Genomic DNA, 25,002 nt, shown 5'->3' with positions numbered 1-25,002 from the left:
TAATCTTTCAAGGATCAAATTATTGACCAACTAATCTTTCGATGACCAAATTAATGGTAAAATTGATTGAGGGATAAATTGTTGACAAAATGATATTTCGAAGACTAAAGTGAATGTTTTCTCAATATAGACAAGATAAAGATAGATCTTGGGGTTAATGGGTACTGTGGATGGTCACATGGGTACAGTGGGAGGCATAATTGGAACATGGATCAACTCCCCCGTTGAATTCACCATATATAAAAAGTATTAACAACTTGAAATGGAAATTGATTAAAGTCTTAATGTAACCGTGCAACTCCTATATATATCTAACACAAACCTTAGTCCCCTCTTCATCAAATCCTTCTTCCTCTAGCACCCTCTCTCTCTCTCTCTCTCTCTTCTCTATCTTTCTGATCTCTTGGCTTTGCTTGATATTGGGAGAGAGAAAGAGATGGCAGCCATGAACAAGGTTGTCTGTGTCCTGCTCTTGTCCCTCATTGCCATTTCCATGGTTGCCACTCAGGCGAGTTATTGTTATTATTATACCTCTCTCTCTGTCCCACTCAATCTTTGCATGCAATTTGACCATTTTCGTGAATCACATTGTATATACATATTTCCCTGGAGAAAATTCATGACCTTTTCTTCTTTTGGTAACTTTTTACTTCTCTTAATTAGGTCATGGCAAAAGAAGCTCAGTATCACTTGGACAGTGTAAGTCCTCTCTCCTTTTGTTACATATGCGTGTGTGTGTGCGCGTGTGTTTGTATATTGTTTCATTTCTCAAATTGATTGTGTATATCTGTTTTCCAGAATCGGTATGGACCAGGGAGTCTCAACAGCAATCGTAAGTTTTAATTAGCAAAGATGACCAAAAAAAAAAAAAACAGAGAGAGAGAGAAAGAAATAAAGAAAAGTTCCTCTCTTGTGTAATGTATGTCCCATGGATCTCGGACTTTGTGATCGTGCATGACTTAGAGTTAGAATTATCGATGTGCAGAGTGCCTGCCGCAGTGTTCGAGGAGGTGCAGCAGAACGCAGTACCACAAGCCGTGCATGTTCTTCTGCCAGAAGTGCTGCCGGAAGTGCCTCTGCGTCCCGCCCGGCTTCTACGGCAACAAGCAGGTCTGCCCTTGCTACAACAACTGGAAGACCAAGGAAGGCGGCCCCAAGTGCCCTTGAAGACATCCTTTATATCAAACATATACCATCATCATAAATAAGAAGGACCAATTATGATGTTCATTTACTTTTTCCAATTTTAACCAGTAATTTTAGCTGTTTAATTATATATTGTAATTGGGTCATTAAGTGCAGTGACCCAACCTATATGGATTTTTATTTTTATCCATTGGGCTCACATTTGCTGAGAGGTTTAGTAAAACCCCCCCAAATGAGAGCAGCAGTCTCTCTGCCCCCTCTCAATTGATTTGATGTAAGCTATCAGATCCCTTTATTTCTTTAGTTATATCCAATCTATCTTTATATGTATTTGCATCTGCTCCTGCTATTACTAAGAGTTTCCAGACTTCTTCTGTATAATTTCGTGCTCATAACGAACACGAAATTGCTGCGAGAAGTCTTATGAGATTGTGAATTCCCTTTGGGTCACATCATAACGAACATACGATCTACGATTCCATGTGTTGATAATTCCCTTAAGAAATTACGGCCAATAGTGTACCGAGCTTAACCAAACAGAGAGTAATCAATCAGGCCCATTTTGGCCCACTGAGTCTTGCGAAGTTCGGCCCATTCAATTTGAGTGCAGGCCCGGGATCCTTGTAGACCCGTGAATTCATCGTTTAGGACTATCTATCAAGAAACAAATAGCCCTAGTCAACAGGCTGAGAACAATTTTTTTTTTTTCGGTGTGAAGCCTAGTAACCAAAAGCAATATGGTCTCTCGAGAGAGATTACGTTTTAGAAATCGCAACATATTCGAGAATCGATGATGCATCTCCCTCATTTCATCGGACGTACGTACTTATTAATATAACAAATGATGTGAACTTTCACCCGATCAATAAACATACGGAGTCTAAACTTGACATAAAAGTTTGATGCTATTGGAGCCACGACGGATGTCGCTCTTCGACATGGAAAGCAAAAGAGTAAGGCAGTTGAAGCCACAAAATATGAATAGAAGAATTTGACGAGTACAAGAGAAAGAAACTATGAAAATATCAAAGAGTTTGTGTTGTGTAAAAAACGAACTATATTTGGAGAGAACACAATTAACAATCAATCTTCCTATGGAAAATTCTGTATATCTACTTCAGCCTGATCAAAAAGCACTCCACTAGTACTCATACGTAATACGCCGACCTGATCGAGCTGCTGCGCAAAGCATCCCTCAAACGCCTCGGGAACTCATTTGATACAACAAATAGAAATGGAACAGAATGGAGCCGTGGTATAATGCGGTCCCGCTTTATATAACAGCTCCATTCTGCTGCATAACCGGTTTGTTCGTACTGTAAAGTACAACACAGCATCTGTTTAGTAAGCAGAGGAATCAGACATGCCCAAGTCTTCATTCCTCCTCAATTTTCATCTCTTGTAGGATACTTATATGTATACCTAACGGGGGAACCCGAAAATCCCACTTCAAGGAGTCAGCAGCGGTTGTGAATGGGGTCGGATCCTTTCGGGACTCCTCTCTTGTTCGACTGATTAGGATCAAAGAACGCCCCCATCGAAGGGGCGTGTGCAAAACTCTGCTTCTCATTTACCAGCTCAGGCACGGAAGCGACCATCAAACTACGCCGAACCAAGTGCTCCTCATTAGCAAGAACAAGATCAGCCCTCCTGACTGCAGACACATTTCCGGGTAAAACAACCAAAACTTCAAGGCAGAGAAGAACGATCACCACCACCCGGCAAACATCAACAGAAGATGAAGAAGAAGAACCCATCGAATCAATGAATGGAACTCTCTGCGACTAATCTCTGTGGTTGTTGGGATGAATTCCTGTAGAGGGTAAGCTTCAGAGGTTTCCTTATATGGGATTTTGGGTATGTTGAGGAAAGCGTAAAGCGGGCAGTTTGGGGTCCCACGACATCTATGAGACGTTCCAAGATTCACTCATCTCTCAATCATTATATATAAATGCCCAAGTAGAACATACATATAAGGCTGCTGGTAGAAGACACTGACATTGACAGGTTTGAACACAAAAGCTCAAAATCAAGTTGGTCGCAAGAATCCTTGGGAAGCCAAGAATAAAGAAAGAACATCAACATCCCTATCATTGGTTTTGCTCTTTTTTCCAAAGAAGCTCGTTTGCAGTCTTTTGAATGGAACAACTTTAGCTTTACCTGCCAAATCACCCGACCACGCTGGCGTGGCGTCACCCCACCTACCGGGCTACACATGGCGGCTCAGGGATAAGCCTCGTGGTCTTCGACTGTCTACACGGCACGTGATGATGGACCGACTGAACATGAGCGTACTGTTCGTGTCATCGCGCTTGCTTACTTAAGTTTCACATGTGCCATTTTTTATCTGCTTTAACGATATGTCGTGTTTCATTTTCCTGATTCGGGATTATGGTTTATCGAAACCTCAGTGGATGCATTGAAGGGATGAGTGAAGGCATTCAAATAAAAGATGTAAAGCAGTTCCATTGTTGAGCAGAAGAATGCAGCAGAAGCAAGAAAAGCCATCAAAAGCAGAGATCTCGGGTTATGGCTGAGAACAGTAACCTCTCCAAGGAAGATTGAGACCCCAAAATATATATATATATATATATATATATATATAAATGAATAAAAATTAAAAAGAAAAGGGACAAGAATTTCGTTAATGTGAGTTCTAAGTTTTTAACTTTAGAATTCCAAGCTCTCTTCTCCATGCCAAAAAAAAAAAAACAACAAAACACAACAGTATCTTAGTTTCTTGTGCTTAATGGGTTTTCTTTATGCCTTTCTTTGCCCAATCTTTGAACTGCCAAGACCGTTCATGATCGGATACTTCACTCTAACAACAACTATAATTTATGAATCAGACTTACGATTTAGGTACGTGATAATATGTAATAAGGATAGTGAAATGCCGTGAACGGGTACGGATTGTTAGATTTATGGGAGTATATGTGCGTATATGTATACATGTATACGTGAATTATGGTATTTTCATTCAAAATAGCAAAGATGAGATCAAGAAATGGACTTATCATCATTGTCTTGCTCTTTTCTTTTTTGCTAAGTATTGAGTTATGGGGACTGGTCATAGTCCAAGGCAAAAGAGGGACCCCATAACAACTAATTGAGGGCGGGGCCCTTGCTTTTTTTTTTTCCCTCTTTTTTTTTATTTATATAGATCAAATTAATAGAGCGAGAAAAAGAAGTTAATTGGCTTGTTGCTTTCCCCTAAAATCATCCTTCCCTATCGATTAGAAAAAAACTTTAGAACTTTCCCTCTTACCACTATTCGATTGGCTAAAAATTAAGGATCTCAAATTAGAAAATAAAGCCACCTCCATACCAGAACTAAGCCAACACTCGGAACAAAATTTCGTCTCAATCAATAGACTGAAAACACTTTGTCGTCTCACCAGGAATCAAGAAATGAAAGTAGAAGCTGGAGATCTCAGTCACCTATTTCACAGTCATGGAGCGCTCAGCCCATCGACCAAAACTTTAGGCTCATCGGGCTTATACTAAGGGCCTGATCATAGATTGGACAGGTGGAGTCGGGTTCTGACTTCTTCAAGCCCCAACGCTCACCACGCCTGGCAAGCCCTGACACTTAAACTAAGCAGACCGTCCAGGGTCCGACTAGGTCCGTGGGAATAGCTATACAAATCATGTTACTGAACTTTAACAGAACAAGTACTCCAAAGGGCTGTGAGAGTGCAAAGGGACTAAAGAACTACATGAGCTCGATGAGGAAATAAGATCATCAGACAAGACCAGAGAGTATCAAAAACAATGATACCAAGTTACCAACTTCCAAATATCCCCCAAAAGCATCAAAGCTGCTAAAGATCGGACCAGAGGTTTCTGTACAACATACAAGCGTGAACCATAAAGACCGGATCTCAAAAGGTGCTGCTGAGAGTGCATAAATAGGTTATAAACTCGATAAGCACAATAATGAAACACCCCTTTCTTCCTCTCTTCCTTACAACCCGTAAACCCCAATCAACAATAGCCGAATAGTACAACAGATTTCTTCAAGAGGGGACAGGAGCTTATACAGGTGACTGATGCGACTCCTGAAGCGGGGTCAGAGCACCTCCTGGGGCTATTGTGAAACGCAAACCTCTTTGATGAGCGGCCCTTATCATGAAGGCGACCTCATTCGCTGCCAGAGCAGCAGCTTCCTGATGAAAGATGACAATCAAGGAGAAGAGATAAATAAGTAACGTCCTGGATGTGATCCCCACATTTGATGGTAAAAGTTCTCAAATATTACTAAGCATAAACAGTAGAAGGGATTGGGATCCCCTGCAGTCACGCTGCTCAAATCTAGATTTTTAAGACAACATTTTTATTTGTCCACAATGATTCAAGAGAGAATTGCATGGAACTGCAGAGTTCCCTTTCCAGGAAAAAAGTTAAGCAAGGGAGTGACCTGTCTTTGCCTGCGACGCTGCAGGATGCTGATAGCCCAGGCCATTATGTAGCAAGGAAGAAGAAACCCAGCAACTCGAAGCAAGAACAGCTGTAAAAGAACAAAAAAAATCAAGGGGAGGAAATAAAAGGAGAAAAAAAAATGATGCAGAGAATGCGGATATCAAATAACTTACGGAGAATAAAGCAGAAGCATCATCTTCATCATCTGCCTCACCGCCATTAATGGATAGGGCATGCCTCAAGAGTAAAAGAGCCATCAACTGCAATGCGAAAGAGAGAACAGGTAAAGTCATCAATCAGTAGAAAACTATCTTTGACATCAATCGCATAATAATCCAGAAGAGCAAGTATCATGAGATAAGATAGCAGAATAAGAAAAGAAGATGATGATGGACTGTTACATACAATTAAGGCTGCAGAACGGCAGAATGCAGCTCCGCTAGCACTGTTTTCAGCATATTCACCATATTCAGCCTCCAGTAAACGCCGTTCAGCAGCAGCGAAAGCTAAATTTCGAGGATCTCGGGGATCGAAGGGAGTCCCAGATATCGTCCAAACCCCACTACGAGCCAGATAAGGAAAGACAAGCATCAAGGACCAAGAAGTCAAAGACCAGATTTGGTTAGTGATGTACTCTTATTAATTTACTGTCCCGATATCTATGGCAGCATAGTGAGAGTAAAAGCTTACGCAATGTCAATTTCATCATCATCAGAGAGTGGGGGAGGTGGCGGTGCAGTATAACCAGGCTGATAAGACTGCATATCAAAAGGGTCATCAAATTTAATTGGGAGTTCAAAATTATGCAAACAATTATACCAGTGGCAGGAAAGTGGATCACAAGTCGAACATAGCAACTGGAACTGCAGTGTATGTAAAGATGGCATCAATTCATCAAAGAAGAATCCTGCTGCACAAAAGATATAATTGTAGAGTCTGCTTCCGACTCCTGAGGATACTATAGAGACATTTGGAAAAATCCGAGGCATTACTAAAAATCACATCAGCAATATGGATTTCAAGATCTTGAATTGATGGCAAAACCAAAAGAAAATATATATCCAAATATAAGCATACTCCAACTGAGGGAAGGAGGAGGATACCTGATGGCAAATCTCGCATTTTATATCTCCCTTCTCATTACACCATTGCTGAACACACTTCCTATGAGCAAACTAAGAACACATACAAGACAGGGCAGGTTAGGTTTCAAAGTCGTGCAGACATAAAAATGTAGAACCACCAACCTGCTCCCCACTTGACCTGGGAACAGAAATGGAGTGCTACCCTCGAAAGTAATTATAACTGCAACACTAGAGATGAGATGAGACGCTTTATCTACTTTCAAGCTCCCACTGCAAGCACATGGAGTCTCCATGTTGTCGATGCTATCCTCCTCCTGGCAGATGCGGCATTCTCCAGTCTGGAGCAGTGGTTTGTCTTCTTCCAGTCCTCTAGAGTCACTACCTTCAGGGGCTTCCTCAATCTGAATGGCACACGAGAGCGAAGTAGCAGGCTGAGAGGAACCTTCACCAATGGGCACCTCAGGGTCCACTCTCTTAATCGATTCCAAACTGTCCGGGGGTATGAGGCGGTCCACGCACAAAGCCAGGTGATCACTCATCACGACTACTTACAAAAGCCTCCTGAAGTGCCAGAAAGATGAATCAATTTGCCATCGCAGCACAGCCAACACATAGTCAAACTATACAGAAATATCATTAAACATTTCGAATAGGACATACGGCAAAAGTTCATTCGTATTTGTTATGAAATGGTCAAGCAGGAAGAGCACGGAAAAATTACCGAGTATTGAATTTACTTAAGAGGGCGAGAAATTAAGTTTTAGATAAACATAAGCAAACTTAACAATCATCTCTTTCTCATAAATATATGATGATGGGAACAGATTAGATTACAGGACTTCGAATAAATCCAGACTAAAATGCAGCATCCAATTACGAGCAACCCTCCAACTAATCATTTCCAACCCAACAAGATCGACCAAGATTCTAATTCCCTCGGGCCCCCCTGATGATTCCACGTCCAAGAATCGAAAGTCGTAACCTTTCCCAACGAAAAGCCGAAACAAATCCGACCCGCAAACCAAAACGCGTCGATCTCTCATGAATTCAACACAGATTCTCACCCCAATTGAACCAAAACTCGGAATGTGGGATTTTCTCGTACGATTACCAAGAAACAGGAACGACGAGGTATCCCACATTAATTATCTATCCAAACCTGCTGATTCCCCAGAGTGGACGAAACGCGGGTTGCCAACTTCCAAGGAACATCGATCGCACAGATGCGAAAATTCGTTCAAGATCATGAAGAAAGCACGGAAATAAAAGAGAAGAATTGACCTGCGATGCTCTTGAAATCGTCGTGCCGGGGGGGTTTGGTTGGTTTCAGCTTAGAAATGGAAGAAAGTCCACCATCACCATTACACCATTTATTTGTTGGTTCTGAATTGAATTCTCAATTTCGTTAAAGCCAAGAGAGGGCACTGCGCCCGGTGTACGTAGGCCCAGTGACCCCTGTCCGGCTAAAGCGCGGCGTTGCACCTTTTGAGTGTACATACGCCGGGTGCGCGTATGATTGCCAGTGGTTGCCTGAGGCTCGGGCAGTACGAAGCTGGTTTTTTTAGGCTCGGTGACGGTGACGTCCGTTTGAGCGACGGGGGAGTTTGATGGACTCGTAAAAGTCAGGGATGCTGTTTCGACCGTGAGTTAAACTAACGGCCGGTTAGTTTGGCAGGGTCTTGGTCAAGTCTATCTATGGACTTTAGGTTCTTTCCAGATTTTTATAATTTTTTGAATTATTAATTTCAGACGTGATCTGTAAGGATGCATGTGATGCCAAAGCCAATGCGATCATGCCATGTCAGAATGGAGGATGAACGTAAGCTTTCAAATTGGACTTCAATTCTAACCTAGGTAAGGTGTAATTGGTAAAGAATGCTTCACGTAGGTGGACTTGACTTATAATGAAGATTTCGAAATTACTGAAAGCATTTCCAGATCAAAATCTGAGTCGACGTTCGAGCAATGAAAAGCCTCGATAATAGGATGATGACATAGCCTAATTTCGCCAAAAAAAGGATTGATTTCTCATAATTTTGAGAAAATTTTCCACGTTAAACTCTATTTACTGTGAGGAAAATTTTCATAAAAATGGAAAATCGTAAAACATGTGTTTGCTTATGTAAAATGGAGAACGATCTTTTTATTTTCTTCTTTTTTAATTAATTGGAAGGCTTGAAATTATTTCTTTTCCAATTACATCAATTTTCCTCCTTTTAATTGGAAAATTTTCATTGTTAGATATGAATATGAGTTTGAAAATTCTCAATTTTATTCATAAAAATATTCTCAATTTTGAGTTTGTGAAAAAAATTTCTTAATTTTTAGAGAAATAAATTTGGAAAATGAGAAGAAACGTGAAAAGAAAAATAAAGAAGATTTTTCTAAAAGTAAGCGGGCAATTTCTCCGTCCAATTTCTGATTTTTATCAGGAAGAAGAATACTTCTTATTTCTTAAGTCTGTTTGAACATTGGCCCCCAAAAAAAAAAAAGTGTGTTTGAAGGCATCCCAAAGTTTCAGATGCGCATTAACATGGAATAAAATAGCAACGCAATATTATTATACATGTAAAAATTGAACATTAACCGAAATTTTACTTATGAAATCGCTGCTTACGGCGAGACCGACCAAATTGTCGGCTTTTATAGGTTGATCGAATTGAAATATATGGTTACCTCGCTTCATGGTTTTCATATGACAACTGTGATTACCAAATTGAAATTGATTACTCCTTAATCTCCCGTGAGCATAAAGAAACGTTACTTCTTACCAAATTTTTTTGGGCAGTACTTCTTACCAAATTTGATCATTGCAAAAGTTTAGTACTCTATCGGAACTGTTATGGTTTCAACTAAATAGGAGAGTTATTAAACAATTCTTGTGCACCAAACTAGTAATTTTCACTAGACTATATAATCAGTGGATTCGGAAAAGTCTACTCTTTTTTTTTTTCCTTTTTCTCTCTTTATATTTTGTTAATTTGATGATATATCGTCTCGGTAATGATAACTTTTTGTTATACGCAATGATTAATTGGGTCAGAGTTTTATACAATTTTTTGCTAAGAAACAGATCATATCCGCTGCTGATTTTTTAATATATGCAAAAAAAAAATAATAATAATCAATCACAACTAATTTAATTCGAATTGAATTAGTTTATTATGAAATAAAATGCTCTCTTCATGAATTTTTGACATTCAAAATATATGTGTGTTGCTTTTGAGTATTACCATGAACGTCCATTCGGGGCTGGGGGCTATGTATATGTTGCAATGATTAATAACTTTGGACAAAATATTATTGTGAAAGAGAACATAGCATGAAAAATCAAATAGTTTTACAGAATTCCTAGACCTTCTAATTTTTCAAATTTTGGTCTGTAAAATCACAATACTGACTTTTGTTTCCCTATTCTACCAAAACGTTAATTGTGGCATGAAATCGGCAGATTTGGACACTGATGTGGCTGTTAAATGCTTATGTGGACACTGATGTGCCTGTACATAGAATACCGACCTCTTTCAGATAATATAGCATATCAGGCATTGGTTCATGGAAAGTTCGGGCCTCTGTAATCAATGGCCTCATTCGGATCTTTAATGTAATTCACAGTTGGATAAACCGGATCACTCCCCCAGACTGCAACATCGAAATTCACTGTCACAGTACCAAAAAGAGGAGGGATATATGCAGATGAGATATCGTGTCAGTTCCTCTGATTGCTAAGTGAATAATATTCCTACGCGATGAAGCTGGTAGAAGGATATACCTTTTCTGGGTAAATGTGTATCCTGACCCAGGAAAAGGTGCTGCATTGATGCTAATTTGAAGGAAAAGACTTCGACATATAAGCATAATCAGTAACTGATAAGGGTGCTAAAAACCTATGGACTATGGAAAATATTTAGAAAATCAATTTTAACAAAGAAACAAAGTGTGCAAGGATCACAGACAAAACATATGCAGCACTTTGCTTTGTTTATACATGCATAAGCACAAGCAAGCGAGCGCGCGCGCGCGCACACAAGCAGAGAGTGCGCGTGAGATATAGTGAGGCGTGAGTATCCAAATGCGTGCGAGAGTGTGTGTATTTGTGTAAGTATTTTTCGTGATTAATAGAAGTTATTTATTCGGCCCGTCACACCCGAATTAAAGTATACTAGTTAGTGTTCAGGAGAGCTCCTACGAGTGATATTGAAGCACCTACAATTGGTATCAGAGCCCCTACATCCCTCTTCTATGCTTTTACCCGTTCTGAGGAGCACACAATCCGACCAAATATCCTCTCCAGCCTCTCCCGCTCTGCTTGTAGCCTGGAAAGAAAGGAAAAGTATTAGATTTGTACTAGAACTATGAGAATTTTTAGAGTTAGTGAAATGTTAGTAAATGTGAGAAAATTTTCAAATTATGTGAGTGCTTAACGGTAATATTAGCATCGTTAGTGGCCACAGCAGCAGATTTCACGCCACAATTAAAGTTTTGGTAGAATAGAAAAACGGAAGTAAACGTTATAATTTTACAGGTCAAAATTTAAAAAATTGATAGATTGAGGAATTTTGTGAAACTATTTGATTTTTCAGGCTATTTTTCATTGCGAAAACATTTATTTTTCCCTCTCTTCCATAACATAATTACATCCATATATACAGCGGCTGGAGATTTTCCATCATTTCCCTTTTCTTTTTTTTTTTTGTGTGTGTATATAAAAGTGCAGCGATGGCTGGATTATGTTGTGAAGAAGTGGATTAACTAATTACTTGAGACAAACAACAAATAAATTACATGCAATAACGTGCGCAGACATGCAAAACTGGATTGGTATTTTCTCGCACGAAACCGAATACTAATCATTGGCATATGCAAAGTCATGAGTCTGGACAATATAGGATTGGGATTTAAAATTTTAATTTTGGAAGATGTTAAAAATCCTCATACTCGGTCCGTGCCGAATCACTGGGTGTCGACAGTTTTGTATTCAAATTGCAAAATGAACGGCATTTATATTTCGTGAATTAGTCGGAGGCTATTCAGTAAAATGGGTCTCGGAGCGAGGAACCATCATTACTGCGGTTTCAATTGTGTAATCTCCTATTCGTCCTCTTGGTTGACAAAGATGATCGAAAGTTTTACATCGTCGGAAATTATGGCTCATCACAAAATCCTCGTGCCATGTAGGCTTAATCAAGTACATATATAATACACCTATGTCTTGATGTAGTGATGATAAGTAGAGATGATTCATTCTAATTGATATCACGGAGAAATATTTCTTGATCAGATTCACATCGTCTACAATATCATTTCCTTTGTATGCAAAGCCGCATCGGTCAAGATATATACCTGAGTCTTGGTGCGTGCGTGGACCTCGACGTCCAAGTCCATGCCTCATACACTTCAATCAAATCCTACCCCTACAAACCAATTACTCTCTCAATTAATTTTTGCAAAAAGATCGTATCGTAACTCTTCACGCAAACGCACGCACCCTTTCGCGGGAGAATCTAAATTTAATGATAACGCGTGGTTACGTATACATATATACATATATACATATATACGTACATATATACAATATATTCATGCATGCAAATGCATGGTGGCTGGCGGCGCACGACCTTCGAGGCCGGCCTTAAATCAGTGTCATTATTTATTAAGTAGTTTTATTATCCCATTTAATTCCCCTATTTATCCCCTCAATGCATTATTATCATCATCAAATCCTACGTTGTTTGCGCCTCATCATCTTCTTTCTCTCTCCATAATTACATACTTACATTTATATGTGTGTGTGTGTGTGTGTGTGTGTGTGTGTGTGTGTAAGTATATATTTACACTGTCCTCACTGATCTCCTTTTCTTGATCAAAACCTCCGATCATCATCAAGTCCTCCAGCCTTCAACACCCACATATATATACTAGTGCATAATAACATTTGTGAAGGGGGTATAAGATCATCAAGAGATGGATAAGGCATTCATCGGTTCTTGGCAGTTCCGTTCGGGTACGACAATGTGTAACGACCGGCTAGTTCCAAAGGAGGAAGTCGGGGACGAAGACCCGTTCTACACCTTCCCGATACACTCACTCGACATGAGGTATGTGTATTATATTGTATGATTCCTTTTATTGTTTTTTTTTAGATTAATTTTCTCTTATTTTGCAGTGGAAATTACAACAATGGGTTTACAGAATACGACTGGAATTCTGTATTTCCATTTGATCAACCCCAGCAACAGCAACCTGCAGGAATAACAGGTCCTAATTGTCCAATTATGCCGTGCATATTGCCCGCTGATCGTGATCTTCAACTCCCGTCATTAGTGCTGCCGCAGTCTGGACAAAACCAGTTTCATGTCCAAGGTCGCTCTTGCTGATCACTCAAGGATTTAATCCCATGAGGCTATGAGCTTAACGTTTATAACAAATTCTTTTTTCCTTTTTATATATATGTCGCGATATTGTTTGTACTCCGGTGATTCTATTCATATCGCAACACACAAGTGAATTACCCGCTTATTTTCTGTGTTAATGAAAAATTGCCATCTTTATCGCAGAGAATGCGCAACTTCATGGGGCGATGACTAGTTGGGACCCATTGGTTGCACTGTCGGCGAGTGCCGAATTCAACCCGTTGTCAACACGGCCACCTCCACTGGAGCACGGCCGTTTTCTGGTACAAGGTTGTTGCTGTTATCTTGAAGATTCACCTTTTTTGCATGTGCTCTATTTTCTGGGTTGTTTGATGTCCATATGCTAGGACAATCATATAGGATAGATATAACAAACAAGCAAAAACATATGTCAGCGAGTAAGATGTCAAAGCGCGGACTCCGTATTATATTAGTCTCATCTTATAAAGGAATTTCTGCACCTTGAAGCGATAGTAGCTAATTGCCATTTTTGTTGCAGAGAGTTCTCAACCTCCCGAGGCGATAAACATCTGGGACTCGGCAGTACCACAGGCGTCAATTACCAGTTTTAAAGCAGGGTATGAGCAGGGTATTCTGATGCGGTACAGTGGTGATATTAACGGTGAAGCAACTGCCGTCGTTGAAGATAACCAAGTGACGACACTGGTGGAGAGAAGAACAACGAGGCGTTGCACCAGGTCGGAAGATCGGAATGGAAGCAGGTCAGAATTGCTATCGAGGGAGACTATCTCGGAGTACTTCTATATGCCCATTACTCGGGCAGCAAAGGAGCTCAACATAGGGCTTACCCTATTAAAGAAGAGGTGCAGGGAATTGGGCATCCGTCGGTGGCCCCATCGGAAACTGATGAGCCTACAGACCCTCATAAAAAATGTCAAGGTAACATCTGAAATGGAAATACTATCAATTACGCCCCATCCTGTCTGACGGGCAGAGGTCAGACCAGTATGTTCACTGAAACAAATGAATCGGCTTTTTATATATCAATGTCGGATTAAGTTCCTGCAGGAAATGGAAGGTGGAGAAGGCAATGAAGGGAAAATGAAGGAGGTGGTGACCATATTGGAGAGGGAAAAGAAGCTGATGGAAGAGCTGCCCGACTTAGACCTTGAAGACAAGACCAAGAGGCTGAGGCAGGCTTGCTTCAAAGCCAATTACAAGAAGAGGAAGCTAGTGGCAATCACTTATTCAGGATCTTCCAACAGCAGCTCCAGAGCTCGAGAAGGAGAAGAAGACGAAGACGAGATGAGAGCCCTGTCATCCTTCGATAATGATTTGATTTGATGTTTTAGGTCTCATACCAGTAGTCTCGACTCGGTTCTAGTTTCTTTTTGTTAGTCCTTAGGATGTTAATACACAGTATGCTCTGTCCGTCTGTAAATATAAACTGGGGCATGTACATTGTTCCTGGTGGGTGACTGTTTCATGCGTTAATATCCAAAAAATAGGACTTTCCGTATACGATTTGATTCGACTCTCTTCTGTCGCGAGCTAGCCACAACCTTCAATTAGTATGCAAGAGTTATGACTTAGATTTTCCTGCAAATGAACTGATAAAAGGAGCCTTTGACAAAGTCGATGCTTCTGTGCATCCAATATAGAAGAGAACTTGGGTCAAGAGTAAAATGTGTGATATCTCTTTGAACTATCTTTTTTTTTTTTGTAGAAAGGGAACATCCGTGACTGGCTAAACATTATTCTCAAGCTATAGATGACTAGATCCCTGTATTATGATAGCAATTAGCAAGTAAGGATCTTTTGAGACCACGACACTGTCTCGGTGTTATTTGTCCTTTGATGAAGAAAAACCGCAAGACCCAACGAAATCTTTAGCCCACAAAAATGAGACAACTAAATGCCACTTCAGGTTAGACCCACCAGAAGTATCCTTCTACAACTGAAACACGAAACCTCAAGCAGTTACTGGTTTCTTCTGGGCGAATGCAATCCCCTTCTCAATGCTCGCCTTGAGCTCAGGCTTGAGTGCTTCGAGCGCCTTCTGCTCATACTCGGTCAACCCTTGGAAGTCGGCAGAAATGATCTCTTCAACCCCTTTCTTCCCCATCTTAATCCTTGATGCGAAGAATGGAAGCTCATTGATGTCAGACTGAACGTAAGCACATTCATAGACATCATCTCCATTTAAAGCCCTGAGAGATGACTCCACGAATCTGGCCGCTGCATAGGCCATTGAGAGTGTAGCGGAGCCTGCCCCTGCCTTTGCCTCGACGACCTCTGTACCAGCATTCTGGATCCTGACAGTGAGAGCCTCAATCTCTTCATCTGAGAAGCTCACTGAAGGCTTTGTCTTCGAAAGCAGAGGCAAAATGGTAATCCCCGCATGACCCCCAACCACAGGTACATCAACATCAATCAGTTTCAGGTTCTTCTTCTGGGCAACAAAAGTATTAGCCCGAACAACATCTAGGGTGGTGACTCCAAAGAGCTTCTTTGGGTTGTAGACCCCCTTCTGCTTCAGAACCTCAGCAGCAATTGGGACAGTGGAGTTCACTGGATTGCTTATAATGTGGATGAAAGCATCGGGGCAGTTATCAGCCACAGCCTCCACAAGAGTTTTCACTATGTTTGCATTTATGTTGAATAGATCATCTCGGGTCATTCCAGGCTTTCTCGGAACCCCAGCAGGAATGACCACCACGTTCACACCCTTCAAGCACTCAGCTAACTCAGAAGCACCAGTGAAGTCAAGAACTTGAGAGGGAGTGTTGCAGTGGCTAAGATCAGCCGCGACTCCCTTAACATTTGCTATATCATAGAGGTGGAGAGCTGAGACAAGAGGGGATGTCTTGATTAGGAGGGCTAGAGGCTGACCAATCCCACCTGCAGCGCCAAGAACGGCCACCTTGTAAGATGCCTGGGGCTGAAGAGATTTCTTGGAGGGGAGACTTTGGTTTGGTTTCTGAGAGTTGATGGCAAACATGCGCCGGAGGGCTGAACTGGAGTCCCTGCCTAGGAAAGACGAGTCGGACTCAAAGCTCACAGAGGTCGCTGCCTTGAGGCCGCTGAAAGTTGTGAGCGAGTTGCGGGGAGTAGGCCTCAGAGTGAAGAGCTTGGACTGAGCGCAAGTGCTTGTCTTGGGGCCACAACAGACTGCTGACCCGATCGACATCGTAGCTGCTGTTGTTGCTGCCATTTCTGCACCAGACGAGATAAAGAGATGGATCAGAGGACTGCGGTAAGAAGACGACCGAGAAACTCTCCAGTAGGAATTCGTGACAATCAATCAAGATGCACAGGTTCAGCCACCCGGAATACATATCATTTCAAGATCAATGCTACTACAGATATTAGCACCCCGCAACTAAACGGAAAAGCACAAATAGTTTCTGCTTCGACAGCCAAAAACAATGACAATAGAACATCATCAAGAAAAAAAGTGAGCAGCATTTAAAATTCCCGGTCATATCAGTATTCTTATAAGCACTTCTATCGAACTAAGCCGCCCCCTAAATCAAGAAATCGATGTTTTCTACAATTCATCGATACCGACGGGAGATCACGAAACGAAAGGTATGCATTACTGCAATATCCCAACTCCTGACAACAAACAACCTCAAACTGCAGAACAGCCTAGAAAGATCAGAGCAGCCGTGATTCGATCCAAATGTTAATGAGACCAATCAACAAACTGATTGATCCATCAAACACCTCATATGCGCAGCAAAAGAACCACCCACAGAACAATCATACGCCCTAGGAATCCAAAATCTTGGGACTTGGGAGGTGTAACTGCGATAATCTTGAAACAGGGCAAACAATGGCAGAAGGGTGATCATAGAAGCCAAAAAGATCAGATTTTTCTCCCGACCCGGATAGAAATGAGAGCGATGGTGTCGATTGAAGAGCTCACCTGATGGACTTTTGTCGGAGGTTGCACTCTTCTTCTTCTTCTTCTTCTCTTCCTTCTCCTTCTTGAGTTTCTCCGCCTGAAGTCTTGAATGAATCAGACCTCCTTTCAACAAATGTTTAATAATTTATACCAAATGTGTGGCCTTTTATAATAATACAACATACGGACAGTCTCAAGTACGGTCCGAGCCCTGTTATGGGAGATCTCTTTGCTTTGCTCATGTGCGGTTTAGCCGTCTCTCTTCACCGTCAGATCAACGCTTTAAGATCGACCTTACCGGTGAGAGATGATCGAATTCGCGCTGGGTAACTTGCAGCCGTTCGGTTCTTGGACCTTTTTAACGGCTATATCTAAATCTCCGGTTGTAGCTTTTCTTCCTCCCACTACCTATTTCCCCCAATCCATCATATTGAAGTGGGACATGCGAAAGGTACCCTAATGTTTAATTTTCCTCGCACTACCCCTTTCGGATTAAGATATGAGTAGAGTTTATCGACAGAGACTAATTTTAGTCGAATTCGGTTTGGCTCTGACTATGAAAAAAGGGTGGCGTGTTTTCCTTTTTTTTGGAAAATGTATGATTATGCCAAAAAAGGTGACTTAAGATTGAGAATGCGTAAGTATGATGATGGTCCCTTTTCAAGTTTCGGTGCATAGATTGTCAAACATGAGATACATTGATGACGATTAATGAAGAAATCTTCAGAAAAATGCCTCCAATAGATACATCGCGCAAGTTAATTATGATCGGCCGAAAAAATAGTGACTACTATCGCATGCCAGGTCCATGGAATGGCATCGATGTTTGATTGATTTTATTTCTCCGGATGTTCATCATCATATGAGGTAAGTGCGCATAGGACTGATCTAGATCAATCTAAAAACATAGGTCTAAACACTCATCCGATTTATTAGATTGTACAAAAGAAATATAAGACTTAGAAACATTAGTATCGAAGGTAATACTTAATAGTTCTAAATTTATTCTCACGTGGTTTGGTAACTCTAAGGTTTCGGGTTCGAATTTCTTCTATATATTTCAAGACATTTGCTAGAAATTTACTTTTTGCTGATATATTCATGGTTGTCAAGAGAGTACAAAATAAATATACAAGATAAAATAATAGAAGCGTGCTCTCAAATCAATGACCTCATCGATTTGTTTAGTCTCTTGCCCCGAAATTGCTCCAAATTCTGGCTCATGAGCCCTTTCTAGGGACGTTGGATCAGATTTGACTCACATCATATGGATTTTCCTCCCACAGTTTCTTCATTGAAACAACTGATGGTTTCAAAAATAAGCATGCGCATGTTGGTTACAAAAGTTTTCCAAGACTGATAACAAAAAATAATACGTGGAATCATGTTTGAAGTCTCATTCTGAAGAATTATTTTACCCAGGACAACTAAGTCGTGATTCAACCATGAGAAATCGTTATAGCCCGACTCCGAGTTGAGCTCAATCTTTTGATTCTTCCTCTCGAATTTTTGTGTCGTATTATGAAAGTTCCAATGATTAAATTGAGTTTTGAAATTTTATTTATCGTTTGGGCAGTCACAAAAAAAGAAATTCAGTGGGCCCATTAGGGCCCACCCAGAAGGGAGCCCTTTTCGCCAGAGATGAACAAGAGGGCCCATTGTTTACCAGCCCGGCATGTAAAGGGCAGACTCCAAACCCAGAGTAAATATTCAGTCGATATATATTTTGGGGGGGAAAAGAAAAGGTTGATTGTGGTCCTCATTCTTTAGCTCCCCCCCCCCAAGTAAACCTATTTTTCACCTAAAATTAGTCTTGAGACTTCTCCATTTGATTCAGCTTTGGTCATATTATTTTTTTCAATAAAAAATGTTGATGTGGCATTTAATTTAAATAAAAAAATCAATCTTAGAATATCAAGAATGTGAGAAAAAAAAAATCAAAAGGGATAAGGGAGGGGGTCGAAGAGAGGTTGCCAGCCAACTCACCCCTTCCAAGGTCGTTGATGGCCTATAGGTTCACTAGCGACCTCGGAGATGGAGGGGTTGGCTATTGGCGACAATTCCCCCGCACCCCCCCCCCAAGCTAGGGGTGTAAAAGAGCCAAGTCGAGCTCGAGTATAGACAAACTCGTCTCGACTCGTTAAAAAAATGCTCGAACTCAGGCTCGATCGAGCTTCAATATTGAGGCTCGAGCTCAAGCTCTACTGATACTCGAGTAGCTCAAGCTCGGCTCGTTAGAGCTCGTTTAAGTTTTTTGTTATTTTATTTATTATTTTGTTTTCAATTTTTATTTTATTTTTATTTTAAGATTTTGAGCTTAAGAAAATAATGAGAAAGCCTAGCTCAGTTCATGAGTTATGGCCTAAGGGCCTAAGTCTACTAATAAAAAGAGATAAACGTAATTTTATGTAGAAACTCGGCTGGGCTCACGAGTTGAACAAACCAAGTACCACCGAACTTGACTTGGCCAGTTCGAAAAAAAAAAAAAAAAAAAAAAAAAAAAAGCTCAGCTCGAGCTCGACAAGGCATAGTCGAGTTTGAGTTATCACCAAGTCGATTTCGAGTAACTCACAAGTTGACTCGTCTCATTTACACCCCTACCTTCGGCCCTGTACCATTTTCCCTTCCAATTTTCCAATTTCATTTTTTTTAGTATTTTGAATATTCTAAAAATTATTTTTGATTCAAATAGAATGCCACATCAATATGTTTTACTAATAATAATAATAGAATAACTAAAAGTGAACCAAATGGAGAAGGTTGAGGACTAAATTCAACTTCAAATTAGGATAAGGACAAAAACCCAAAAAGATTTAAAGGTTGAAGATCAAAACTAATCTTCTTTTTTTTTCCATAAATTTTAGAATAACTTTTATATTAAGCGAGGTCTATTCTAATGCCATCCGTCCTCAACTTGAAATTAAAATATTTTTATAACTTTTTTTTTTATTATTGAGATTTTCGTGCTTCTGTTATGTCCCATTCTCTTGTCCCCTAGGGGGCCCGTGAGTGTATCCTTATAAACCAAAGCTTCTTCTGAGACCTCGTGGTCTCACTGAGAAGCGCAAATCTAGCTTCCATTTTGAAACCTACGAAGATTTGAACATACTGTAAACCACCACTCAAAAGTTGGAAGAATTCACGCGAGGACACGCAAAGTGATCTATGTTAGGTGAACTCTTGCCCGTTAACATGGTGATTGTCTTGAAAAAATGTTCCACCAATAACCCCGACCGACATCGTTGCCAATTGCTGTTGCTATTCATGGAAACAGTTGAAGTAGGTTTGAAACGTTGCTGTGTTCGGTTCATCAGAAAAATCTACCCTTCCCCTCCACCCCAAGAACATTCCCCATCCCATCTCCTCCAATTCCGACTTCCCGGATAAGGAAAAACTATAAAGCAAGAATATGTATTGGTCGAAGATGAAATATAGATTAAAGTTTGTTTTAAGCCATGGAATTGAAGCTGCCCTCACCAGTGTTATTGACTGTGATCATAATCCTAGGACTTGTTTCCATCAACGGGTGCAACTGCAAGATTGTCCAGTTCATCTTCGGGGACTCCCTCTCAGATGTTGGTAACAACAACCGGCTCCCGAGGAGCCTCGCCAAGGCGAACTTGCCCTGGTATGGTATCGATTTTGGCAAGGGACTGCCTAATGGAAGGTTCTGTAATGGCCGTACAGTTGCCGATATAATAGGTAAAACTTAATTAGCCACTTATCCATATATTCAGTTCCGAACAAATCTCGTGATTCTTGCAAGTTTTGATGTTCGCTTGGTGTTTCCTGATACAGGAGACGAGATGGGTCTCCCTAGGCCACCGCCATTCCTAGACCCGTCCCTCACAGAGGACATGGTATTGGAAAATGGAGTGAATTATGCTTCAGGGGGAGGAGGGATCCTGAATGAGACAGGAACTTACTTTGTATGCAGAAACATTCATTAATTGTTTAAACATTCCGAGTTCTAATCTTTTCATACCGAGCAGAATTTAATGGCTGTAAAATGTTGTGTTTCAGATCCAAAGATTCTCCCTTTACAAGCAAATCGAGCTCTTCCAAGGGACGCAGGAGCTCGTACGGAAGAAGATTGGACGGGAAGCTGCGGACAAGTTCTTCCGGGAGTCGAGATATGTAGTTGCTCTTGGAAGCAACGACTTCATTAACAACTTTCTGATGCCAGTCTACAGTGATTCGTGGAAGTACAACGATGAAGGTTTCGTGGCCTACTTAACCGAAACCCTCCAAGCACAACTCCAGGTATATCCCTGAGAATAGGAAAAAGAAAATTCATTTATCCAGTTCGTTTGGCATGAACTGTTTATCGGCAAAGAAGCTCTGCTTGGTTTGCTTAACGGAATACTTACTATGTTCTTCACAGTTACTGCATAGGTTAGGGGCAAGGCAGCTTATGGTGTTCGGATTAGGGCCTATGGGATGTATTCCACTCCAGAGGGTCCTGAGCTCTTCAGGGGATTGTCAGGATAGAGCCAATAAACTTGCCGTCAGCTTCAACGAAGCTGTGAGCAGCATGCTTAATGAGTTATCGGGAAACCTTCTTAACGCGACATTCAAGTTTGGAGATGCTTATGATGTTGTCAACGATGTAATCTCCAATCCCTACAAATACGGTCAGTCATTCACTCCCATATCGCTTCGTTTCATTTCTTTCTCCATATTCGTGATCATTCGATCTGATTTCCATTTGCAGGGTTCAATAATTCGGACTCGCCGTGTTGCTCCTTCGGGAACATAAGACCAGCACTAACTTGCATTCCGGCATCTACCCTCTGCACAGATCGAAGCAAGTATGTGTTCTGGGACGAGTACCATCCCACTGATAAAGCCAACGAAATAGTCGCCAGTGAACTCATAAAGAAATTTGGGTTTCTGCGTGTTAATCAAACCGAAGCCCCTTCTCCTTCCCCTGTTCCCGGCCCAGCTCTTGCTCCGGCACCAGAAGGATAGTGCATAATTACTGGATTCCATCACTGATGTTATTTACTTGTAAGAGAAGCAATTTTTCACAGAGCTCCAAGTAAGTGCTGAGATGCAATAATGTGTAATTATTTCACGGTTACACTGCTCACATCATAATACAATAAGACCCTTTCTGCTATTCACAGTTCGCTACTTATGTTCAACGAAACTTAACTGACCGTAAAAAGCTGATCGTGGAAAAAAATCGTGTCGCCTCATCCCTTAACATGGGAATTAACATGCTATTATTCCGTAATCCTTAATTAGGTATCTAATCTTTCAGTAATACCTAGAGATAGCATTCGACGCAGTCTCTTCCGAACTGGGGCTATGGAGTGTGGCGATGATTGGCCCCTGGTCCTGGGTAATCGTTCAACTCCACAGCAACCATTTTCCTTTCACTGATATATTCTCCGATGTGAAAAGCCTTTTCTTCCCAAGAATGATGATTGACGAGCTAGGCAGATGGAAACGCCAAGTAAACAGAGATTTTTATACAGTTATTGCTGTAAGGGTAGTCTATAAAAATGAATTTACGGTGTTCTTGCTTACCCCAGGAACACGAAGACCGTGTGTTAGGAATTCAGTTCCTGAACATGCCCGAAAAGAAAAGAAAAAAATATCCTGAGAAGAAGCATATCGAGAAGAGAATAAGTTCGAGTTGAGAGTGGGAGCAAGAGATTTTACTCGTAGAAGGAACAGCATTCGCACACAAAAGGTGCGACAACCCAAGCAAGGCCACCAACAGGCGAAGCAACGGAGGCGCTGGCACTTCCATAGCAAGAAGCTCTCTCTTGTTATGTATGTCTGACGAAAACTAAAGCTAAGCAATGCAACCAATTTATAACACGACGAGTCTAAGCCTCAGCTTCAACCTCAGCCTCAGCCCTCAGGACAGAAATTTCTGGACAATTGTAATGGTGGAGAAGGAAATCCTAAAGTCAACCAAAGGAATGAAGAAAGTTGTGGATCTTTTCGATCCATCTTCTCCCCTGTCGGATGAGAACCACAGAAGAAAGGGACGTGAACATGAACGCCATTAACAAAGCAAATTCATGTGAAGAAGCATGGCTTTGTGGGATATTGTTTGTGTCTAGTGGGTGGGAAAAGTTGGAAGAACACTATGGAAGTGGAAGGTGACAGAAGAGTGATGATCAGCTCTTTGCTAAACTGCATAAATTTTTTATTTATTTAGCTTTCCGATTAATCCTCGCTCGGCACTCAGGAGTTGACTTACCTGCTCACAAGATGCTTCTAATGAGTTTAAACTTATGCATTGATGAAATCCGCCACGTGAAGTGCAGTATACCAATTACACTGCGCCTCTTGGATGGTTGCACTGTGCAGTTTGTGACTCGGAGGATTGTTTTTGTTTATTTGCCCTGTTTTTCTTCATTTTGATGGGGAAAGGATAATCAATAGAGTTTGCTTCAGCTTTTGAAGGATAGCTTTATCCACCCACCCACTGTCCAGGTAATGCACTGGAAGCTGGGATTGGAACGCTGGGATTGGAACGCTGAGGTTGTGTTTGTTTTTTGAAAATTATTTAATTCAACTTAACTTCACTTATTTTCAATTTAACATCATAATTATTACTTTTTTTTCATTTTTTAAATTTTTTTAACCATTCAATTCAATTTTTAATATTAAACTCTCTCAACTATTCATTACTTTTTCACAATTTAACAATACAATCATTACTTAATCATTACTTTCTCTCAATTATTTATTACTTTTTCACACTTTTTCTCATAATTCAACAAAATAATCATTACAAACCAATTAAAACCAAAACTCAACTCAACTTAACTCCAAATCCAAACGCACTCTGAAAGTCTGAAATCCATTTATCATTTAATTCGTTTAATCTAATATAATGGTGAAGAGTACTACTACCAGCAGTGCCGTCTGGTCACTTCCGGAGTCTTGCCCGGCTCTCACGCAAGCGACTCATGAGCTGTCCGAAATTTACTCCATTGAACACTATTATAAATTGTATACGTTTCAGATGTTGTCTGCTTGATTATTTTCGTGGTCTCATCGATGCTTCGGTGGATCGTGTAATAACCCCGATCAGTGTATAGTACCAAGATTTCTTGAATATCTATGGAGCATCATTCCGTGCTTCAAGAGCAATGCAATTAGGACATTAATGACATACCATACCAACCGGGCTTACACTAATCGGTTCAACTGCAGCTTGGGCTCGTTGTTAGAAGTTGATTGGGCCTTTTAGCCCATAAAATATAAATAATTCTATGTTGGGCTATCGGGTCGGCCCAAACTAATATTTCTTCCATTTCACAAGGCAATAAGTTAACGAGCCGATTAACCAAATACTTTGGTTCTTAACCATAATTAGGTAGGTCGCAGTTAAGTCGCGATGTTTATCACTATAATAAACTCATATTGAATCTGTCCAAATCACATTCGAATTGTTAATCTTATCAAGTTTTAGCCATTAGTGATTTTAATAATGACTTTTCGCCGACCACCGTGCCGCCCCCTGCATTATCAAAATTAATCGACCTTAAAAGGAACAAGTTAGATGGACAAATTATTAATCAATTGCCCTACTCTACTTGCCTCTAAAGTGTCTCAATAGTTTATCGAGTCAGTTGAAAGTTGACCCGTTTTTATTGAAATTTGTCCAAAAAAAATTCCATAAAGGTACCTTTATTGCCTTATTGTATATTGTGGCATGACAAAGATGAGGGAGGAATTCTTATAATAAATTGTAGAGGTACTTTTTTATTCTTTTGATCGGAAGGAAGATTGCATGGAAGCTCTCTCACACCAATTTTGTTTTCGAGATATTTTCATTTTTTTTTTATCGTAACATTTAATAGAAAACTCTTTCAAATGTGAAACGTATCATTTCCATATAAGGTTGATGAATTAAACTTGCCACCAGGGAATCAACATGCAGCTCAATGTTAAGTGTTGATTCAACGATTCCAAAAGCTCAGGGATGGTTTAGCAAAAAATAAAAATAAAAACTGAGGGGTGGTTCATCTAAGAGGCCAAGATGATCTCCAAACTTGTCTATAACCGAAATTATATATATATATATATATATATA

The 25,002-nt window shown here is 40.5% G+C and overlaps 5 protein-coding genes and 1 long non-coding RNA gene across 7 annotated transcripts; 3 read left to right on the top strand and 3 right to left on the bottom strand.

Annotated features, from left to right (window-relative positions):
- Window positions 1-277: 277 nt before the first annotated feature.
- LOC116187056 (gibberellin-regulated protein 6) lies at window positions 278-1,482 on the top strand. The gene is made up of 4 exons (XM_031515640.1): window positions 278-508; window positions 664-699; window positions 799-832; window positions 986-1,482. Exons 1-4 carry the CDS (start codon window positions 437-439, stop codon window positions 1,165-1,167), a joined length of 324 nt encoding a protein of 107 aa, XP_031371500.1. The 5' UTR covers window positions 278-436; the 3' UTR covers window positions 1,168-1,482.
- Window positions 1,483-4,885: 3,403 nt separating this feature from the next.
- LOC116189419 lies at window positions 4,886-8,087 on the bottom strand. 2 transcript variants are annotated; one of them, XM_031519072.1, is made up of 8 exons: window positions 7,935-8,087; window positions 6,911-7,214; window positions 6,672-6,743; window positions 6,259-6,326; window positions 5,974-6,130; window positions 5,742-5,828; window positions 5,567-5,656; window positions 4,886-5,315 (listed from the first exon to the last, which is right to left on the bottom strand). In XM_031519072.1, exons 2-8 carry the CDS (start codon window positions 7,190-7,192, stop codon window positions 5,184-5,186), a joined length of 888 nt encoding a protein of 295 aa, XP_031374932.1. In that variant the 5' UTR covers window positions 7,193-7,214; window positions 7,935-8,087; the 3' UTR covers window positions 4,886-5,183. The 2 variants fall into 2 exon arrangements, with proteins under 2 accessions (XP_031374932.1, XP_031374933.1); XM_031519073.1 differs by having other exon boundaries at window positions 7,813-7,950.
- Window positions 8,088-13,496: 5,409 nt separating this feature from the next.
- LOC116189145 (protein RKD1) lies at window positions 13,497-14,537 on the top strand. The gene is made up of 2 exons (XM_031518686.1): window positions 13,497-13,966; window positions 14,096-14,537. The coding sequence occupies exons 1-2, from the start codon at window positions 13,664-13,666 to the stop codon at window positions 14,369-14,371; spliced, it is 579 nt and encodes a 192-aa protein (XP_031374546.1). The 5' UTR covers window positions 13,497-13,663; the 3' UTR covers window positions 14,372-14,537.
- A 164-nt stretch (window positions 14,538-14,701) lies between these two features.
- On the bottom strand, window positions 14,702-17,343 carry LOC116189367 (malate dehydrogenase, chloroplastic-like). The gene is made up of 3 exons (XM_031519008.1): window positions 17,123-17,343; window positions 16,959-17,034; window positions 14,702-16,243 (listed from the first exon to the last, which is right to left on the bottom strand). The coding sequence occupies exons 1-3, from the start codon at window positions 17,177-17,179 to the stop codon at window positions 15,000-15,002; spliced, it is 1,377 nt and encodes a 458-aa protein (XP_031374868.1). The 5' UTR covers window positions 17,180-17,343; the 3' UTR covers window positions 14,702-14,999.
- Window positions 17,344-20,364: 3,021 nt separating this feature from the next.
- On the top strand, window positions 20,365-22,059 carry LOC116186952 (GDSL esterase/lipase At1g74460-like). Its single transcript, XM_031515511.1, has 5 exons — window positions 20,365-20,639; window positions 20,736-20,866; window positions 20,961-21,200; window positions 21,322-21,571; window positions 21,652-22,059. Exons 1-5 carry the CDS (start codon window positions 20,393-20,395, stop codon window positions 21,906-21,908), a joined length of 1,125 nt encoding a protein of 374 aa, XP_031371371.1. The 5' UTR covers window positions 20,365-20,392; the 3' UTR covers window positions 21,909-22,059.
- LOC116186953 lies at window positions 21,980-22,952 on the bottom strand. Its single transcript, XR_004151949.1, has 3 exons — window positions 22,608-22,952; window positions 22,473-22,510; window positions 21,980-22,377 (listed from the first exon to the last, which is right to left on the bottom strand). It is a non-coding gene; the product is annotated as an uncharacterized LOC116186953 (long non-coding RNA).
- Window positions 22,953-25,002: the final 2,050 nt, after the last annotated feature.

The sequence above is a fragment of the Punica granatum genome, chromosome 8, assembly GCF_007655135.1.
Source record: "Punica granatum isolate Tunisia-2019 chromosome 8, ASM765513v2, whole genome shotgun sequence".
NCBI classification, from domain to species: Eukaryota; Viridiplantae; Streptophyta; class Magnoliopsida; order Myrtales; family Lythraceae; genus Punica; species Punica granatum.
This window is presented reverse-complemented; position numbering and strand designations above follow the sequence as displayed.

What these genes read in the sequence shown, in the direction of transcription:
- LOC116187056 (XM_031515640.1), top strand. Translation starts at nt 437, where the DNA reads ATGGCAGCCATGAACAAGGTTGTCTGTGTCCTGCTCTTGTCCCTCATT. An exon ending in TTTCCATGGTTGCCACTCAG is followed by an intron (nt 509 to 663) that starts GCGAGTTATTGT and finishes TCTCTTAATTAG; the next exon opens with GTCATGGCAAAAGAAGCTCA. An exon ending in AGGGAGTCTCAACAGCAATC is followed by an intron (nt 833 to 985) that starts GTAAGTTTTAAT and finishes ATCGATGTGCAG; the next exon opens with AGTGCCTGCCGCAGTGTTCG.
- LOC116189419 (XM_031519072.1), bottom strand. Translation starts at nt 7,192, where the DNA reads ATGAGTGATCACCTGGCTTTGTGCGTGGACCGCCTCATACCCCCGGAC. An exon ending in GCCGTTCTGCAGCCTTAATT is followed by an intron (nt 5,829 to 5,973) that starts GTATGTAACAGT and finishes TTCGCATTGCAG; the next exon opens with TTGATGGCTCTTTTACTCTT. An exon ending in ATGCTTCTGCTTTATTCTCC is followed by an intron (nt 5,657 to 5,741) that starts GTAAGTTATTTG and finishes GTTCTTTTACAG; the next exon opens with CTGTTCTTGCTTCGAGTTGC.
- LOC116189145 (XM_031518686.1), top strand. Translation starts at nt 13,664, where the DNA reads ATGCGGTACAGTGGTGATATTAACGGTGAAGCAACTGCCGTCGTTGAA. An exon ending in CCCTCATAAAAAATGTCAAG is followed by an intron (nt 13,967 to 14,095) that starts GTAACATCTGAA and finishes AAGTTCCTGCAG; the next exon opens with GAAATGGAAGGTGGAGAAGG.
- LOC116189367 (XM_031519008.1), bottom strand. Translation starts at nt 17,179, where the DNA reads ATGAGCAAAGCAAAGAGATCTCCCATAACAGGGCTCGGACCGTACTTG. An exon ending in GACCGTACTTGAGACTGTCC is followed by an intron (nt 17,035 to 17,122) that starts GTATGTTGTATT and finishes TCAAGACTTCAG; the next exon opens with GCGGAGAAACTCAAGAAGGA. An exon ending in CTCCGACAAAAGTCCATCAG is followed by an intron (nt 16,244 to 16,958) that starts GTGAGCTCTTCA and finishes CGTCTGGTGCAG; the next exon opens with AAATGGCAGCAACAACAGCA.
- LOC116186952 (XM_031515511.1), top strand. Translation starts at nt 20,393, where the DNA reads ATGGAATTGAAGCTGCCCTCACCAGTGTTATTGACTGTGATCATAATC. An exon ending in TACAGTTGCCGATATAATAG is followed by an intron (nt 20,640 to 20,735) that starts GTAAAACTTAAT and finishes TTCCTGATACAG; the next exon opens with GAGACGAGATGGGTCTCCCT. An exon ending in ATGAGACAGGAACTTACTTT is followed by an intron (nt 20,867 to 20,960) that starts GTATGCAGAAAC and finishes GTTGTGTTTCAG; the next exon opens with ATCCAAAGATTCTCCCTTTA.